Here is a 4,397-nt window from a genome sequence, read left to right as displayed (position 1 = left end):
GGAGTGAGGGAGGCGGAGACTGTACGCGTCCACTGCGATGTGTGGTGCCACAGGATGCGATTGCCATTGCGAAGGGTGCAACGGTCGTCACGCGTGCAGCAGAGCATCGTCTGCATCTTTTTGCCTGCAGATCTTGCAGGTGCCGCGAGGAGGTGCAGGCGACCTCTCATCATTGGGCTGCTGAGGCCGTTTCCCTCTCTGCTCGGCGGGGGAAGCAACTCTTCTTGCAGGCGATGTTGCTGGTCTGCATCGATACTCCCCACGGGGTGTCACGCCGACGTGTCGTTGCAGTGCAACTCTCGCGCCCCTCACTGCACTCGTGGCTCCCTGTCGCTTGGCTTATTTGCAGGGCCATGGCCTGCGGTCCCCATTGGAAGGCTGCCCGCTTTTCCCCCTAATTTTTGTATGCTGTTGAGAAGTGCTGGGGAGAATAATGGCTGCGGGGATGGTGATGTTGTGGTTCGCTGTGAGTGGTGGCGGTGTGTACTGCTGTTGTGTTGCCTTTCTGGTGTATTGCCGCTGTTTTTCCTCTTCTCTCCACTTCTTGAACACATACACACGCTAGGAAATTGGGCGCTTATTGCTACTGTGAAATTCGAAGACTCTGAAAGGACCAACAACAGCACACACACACACACACACATATTTATATGCTCTCACGTGTTGATGCTGTCAAGGCACCCCGCACACACAACCGTCGCCGCGTGACCGGATCCAGCGGAAGGAGGAGGGAAGGAAGAGAGAGTGAGCCGCAGAGGCCCAACATGTCCCGGCATCACTTCTATTCTGCGGTGCTGCTCCTCCTCGTCGTGATGATGTGCCGCGGCAGTGGAGCTGCGCACGCTTTGGAGAGAAACTCAGGGGATTTGCAAATGCCGCAGGAGATCGCCATGTTTGTGCCGAATAAGACGCAGGTGGTACCAAAAGGTGGTGGTGAATGCAAAGTGAAGGATATCTTTGCTTCACCCGCTCTCGTCCGTGCTAGTGGAGTAATGATTGCATTTGTTGAAGGCCGCACCAAACATACAGATTTTCCAGAAGCGATTGATCTCAGTTCTTCTGATATTGTTGCCGGTTACATCAAGGCTCCAGAGACGTGGCAGTCTCTTGTTGCTGAGGTAACTAAAGATGACTGGAAGGCACACACTGTCCTTGAGAGTGCGAATAATAGTAAGTATCGTGTGGGTGTTGCGAGGCTACCCACCGGAATTACAAGGGGCAATAAAGTGTTTCTGCTAGTGGGGAGCTATGAAGAGTGGCGTCAAAATGATGATGATATTTGGAAGACCGAGGCATGGAACATTAAAGTGATTGAGGGTGAGGCCACGCAGTCCACGGAAGTTCAGCCGAGTCAACCGATCAACTGGAGTGAACCCAAACCGCTGTTCCAAACTGACTCTCCTAATAATAAAGGTGACCTAAAGGAATTTTTGGGTGGTGGTGGCTCAGGAATTGTGATGGGGAATGGCACACTTGTGTTTCCCCTGACGGCAAAGGATGAAAGTAATAAAGTTGTCTCCCTAATCACTTATTCGACGGACGACGGCCAAAAGTGGGAGATACCAGAGGGCGTTTCTTCTGTGGCATGCCGTTCCCCCCGCATCACCGAATGGGAGGAGGGAACACTTCTCATGGTTACTTATTGCGAGGATGGCCGCAAGGTGTTTGAGTCGCGTGACATGGGGAAAACGTGGTCGGAGGCTTTTGGGACACTCCCAGGCGTGTGGCTCAAATCAGGTCCAGAACTTCTGGAAGTAAGTTTGCGTGTTGATTCTCTCATCACTGCGACCATTGAGGGAAGGAAGGTCATGCTGTACACTCAGAAAGTGCGGCATTCTCTGGAAGTGGATGAACCCAACGCACTCTACCTTTGGGTCACGGACAACAGCCGCACTTTTCATATTGGACCGTTTTCTGTGGACAGTGCTGAGAATATGACGTTTGCCAACACCTTGTTGTACTCGGATGATGAGCTTTATCTTTCACAAGTGAAGGGCGATCATGAAAGCACAGCCGTTTCACTTGCCCACCTGACGGAGGAGCTGAAGACGATCAAGTCCACCCTCAGTACTTGGGTACAGCTGGACTCTTCCTTCTCCGAGTCGTCCATACCCACGGCTGGTCTGGTTGGATTCCTGTCCAATACGACGTCCAGTGGAGACACGTGGATCGACGGGTACCGTTGCATGAATGCAAGCGTGACGAAAGCAGCGAGGGTCAAAAATGGGTTCAAGTTCATGGGGCCTGGGTCCAGGGCAACATGGCCCGTAAACAGTCGGTGGGATATAAAACAGTACGGCTTTGTGAACCACAGATTCACCCTTGTGGCGACGGTGACCATTCACCAGGTTCCGAAGGGGAGCACTCCTCTGCTTGGTGCGGGTCTGGGGGACGGTCACGGCAAGAAGATCATTGGGCTGTCGTACGGCTTGAATAAAAAGTGGGAGAAGGTGTTCAACGGCACAAAAACAGCACATGGCAGCACGTGGGAGCCGGGGAGAGAATACCAGGTGGCGCTCATGCTGCAGGACGGCAAAAAGGGCTTGGTGTACGTGGATGGTGTGCTTGTGGGGAGCTCGGCGATGTTACCAACACCTGAAAAGCGGTGGACTGAAGTTTCATACTTCTACTTTGGGGGCGACGAGGGAGAAAGCGGCAGCAATGCGACGGTGACGAACGTCTTTCTGTACAACCGCCCACTGAATCCCACTGAGATACGTGCAATCAAGGAAAGGATCCCCGTTTCGACGAGAGCTTCAGAACCACAAGTGAAAATTGCTCCTAAACCTGTCGCACCTGCTGTACCTGCGATGCGTGGCCCACGGGAAGTACCAGCAGCACCGGGGAGGACAACTGTGGGGAGAACCGCTAATACCCAACATGCGCCAGCGGGACGCTTGACCTCTGCTGGGAATGAAGGGACGGCACGAGAAAAGGGTGATGGTGGGGCAAATGGTGATGCTGGTTCCGCGTACGGGAGGGTGCTGCTGCCGCTGCTGCTTCTGCTGGGACTGTGGGGCTTTGCGACTGCGTGAGGAGTGTGCGGCCTCAGTGTGGGGCACTTGCGCCATCCCCCACACCGACGCACGTCCGGTAATGAATTACTCTCCACAATTCTGTTTTTTTTTGTGATTCCGTTTCTTTTTTGCTTGTTGCCCTGGGGCAATCACTATGGACGTTTTTTTCTTTTCTACTCTTCCCTCTTTTAATTGTTTCATGCTGCACTCTTCCTGTGAGGGGTGCCGTGTGTTTCCGCCAAACTGCTCCACTCGCACACCCACCGACACGCTCATGACGACGGCCCTGTGCGCCTCGCCCGCTGCACGCATGAGGAGGGGCCGCGACGAACGGCGCGCTGAGGGAGCCGTGACGTGTGGGCGTGCGACGAGGGCCTGTGGGGCGGAGCACACATTTCTTTCCCTCTTGTTTTGTTTTTTTTGCTGCCAGGGCGGGCAGAGAATCGCAGCGCCACACACACACAGCCACACCCTGCCGCTGTGTTTTTCTTTTCTTTTCGTGTGCATTTTACGCGCCGGCACTCTTCCGATGGAGTGACGCGACTCCCGTCATGTCTGCGTGCTTCTCTCAGTCCCCACACACGAATGACTGAGCTCTGCAGGCCGCACTCACGCGCCGATGGGAGGGCTGAGGGGAGCACCAACGCGCAGATGACCCCGTGAAATATAAACGATGTGCGGTCACACGGAGGGTCAGACGGTTGAAAGACATTTAAATATCTTTTAATTTTATTTTCCGGGCAAAATATGTACAGACCGTTTGGTGTGGCCACATGGAAGCCGGCTGCTTTCTTTAATTTGTGTGGAACAGTATTGGACGATTTCTTCCTTTTATATAATTATTTTGTGCGAGGGGGTTTATATATGATGAGGGGGAAAGTTTTTGTTTTAAATAAATCTTGTGTGAATTGCCGCTGCTTGGTGTGCAGTGCAGTCATGAGCCTGAGCGGTCTTCTTCCTGTTGTTTCCGCCACGCACCTCTGCTGTACATTTTTGTTTGTGCGTCTCTCCACGTGCTGTTTCTTTTTTTTTTTACTTTTTTGACACTTGTTTCTGCAGAAAACACACACAACCATACAAAATACACAGTGCAAATTGCAGTGGATTTGGATGCTTTTTTTTTAGTGCGTGCTGGTGGCTGTCGCCTCCTCCGTGGGCATGGAGCGAGGAGAGGAGAGAGTGAGCGTACGGCGAGTCACTTTTCCTGCAGGCGTGATGCGCCGCGTGTGACCGCTTTGAGTCGGGCACCAAATACCATTGTGGGTGTAATTGCTGGAAATTTTGTTGTTGCCGCGTCACGGATGGATGAGGAATTGCTTCCGCTTGTGGCTCTTTGGGTGATTGCTCACTTCGTGTGCAATGTGTGTTGGCTGCGGGCTG

General features: G+C 53.1%; 1 protein-coding gene across 1 annotated transcript, besides 5 other annotated features; it reads left to right on the top strand.

The window, feature by feature from the left end:
- Positions 1 to 2,325: part of a sequence feature (areas not merged during assembly with more than two copies in the genome that could not be assigned to a particular haplotype) that runs on past the window's edge.
- Positions 624 to 643: a microsatellite.
- Tc00.1047053503403.20 (trans-sialidase, putative) lies at positions 651 to 3,035 on the top strand (the record flags this gene model as incomplete). Its single annotated transcript, XM_798891.1, has 1 exon — positions 651 to 3,035. The coding sequence occupies one exon, from the start codon at positions 651 to 653 to the stop codon at positions 3,033 to 3,035; it is 2,385 nt and encodes a 794-aa protein (XP_803984.1).
- Positions 2,326 to 3,081: a sequence feature (haploid, Esmeraldo-like haplotype).
- Positions 2,983 to 3,008: a microsatellite.
- Positions 3,082 to 4,397: a sequence feature (areas not merged during assembly with more than two copies in the genome that could not be assigned to a particular haplotype).

The sequence above is a fragment of the Trypanosoma cruzi genome (genome assembly GCF_000209065.1).
Source record: "Trypanosoma cruzi strain CL Brener chromosome Unknown tcruzi_1047053503403, whole genome shotgun sequence".
NCBI lineage: Eukaryota > Euglenozoa > Kinetoplastea > Trypanosomatida > Trypanosomatidae > Trypanosoma > Trypanosoma cruzi.
The sequence above is the reverse complement of the archived record's forward strand: the minus strand, read 5'-3'. Positions and strand labels throughout refer to the sequence as shown.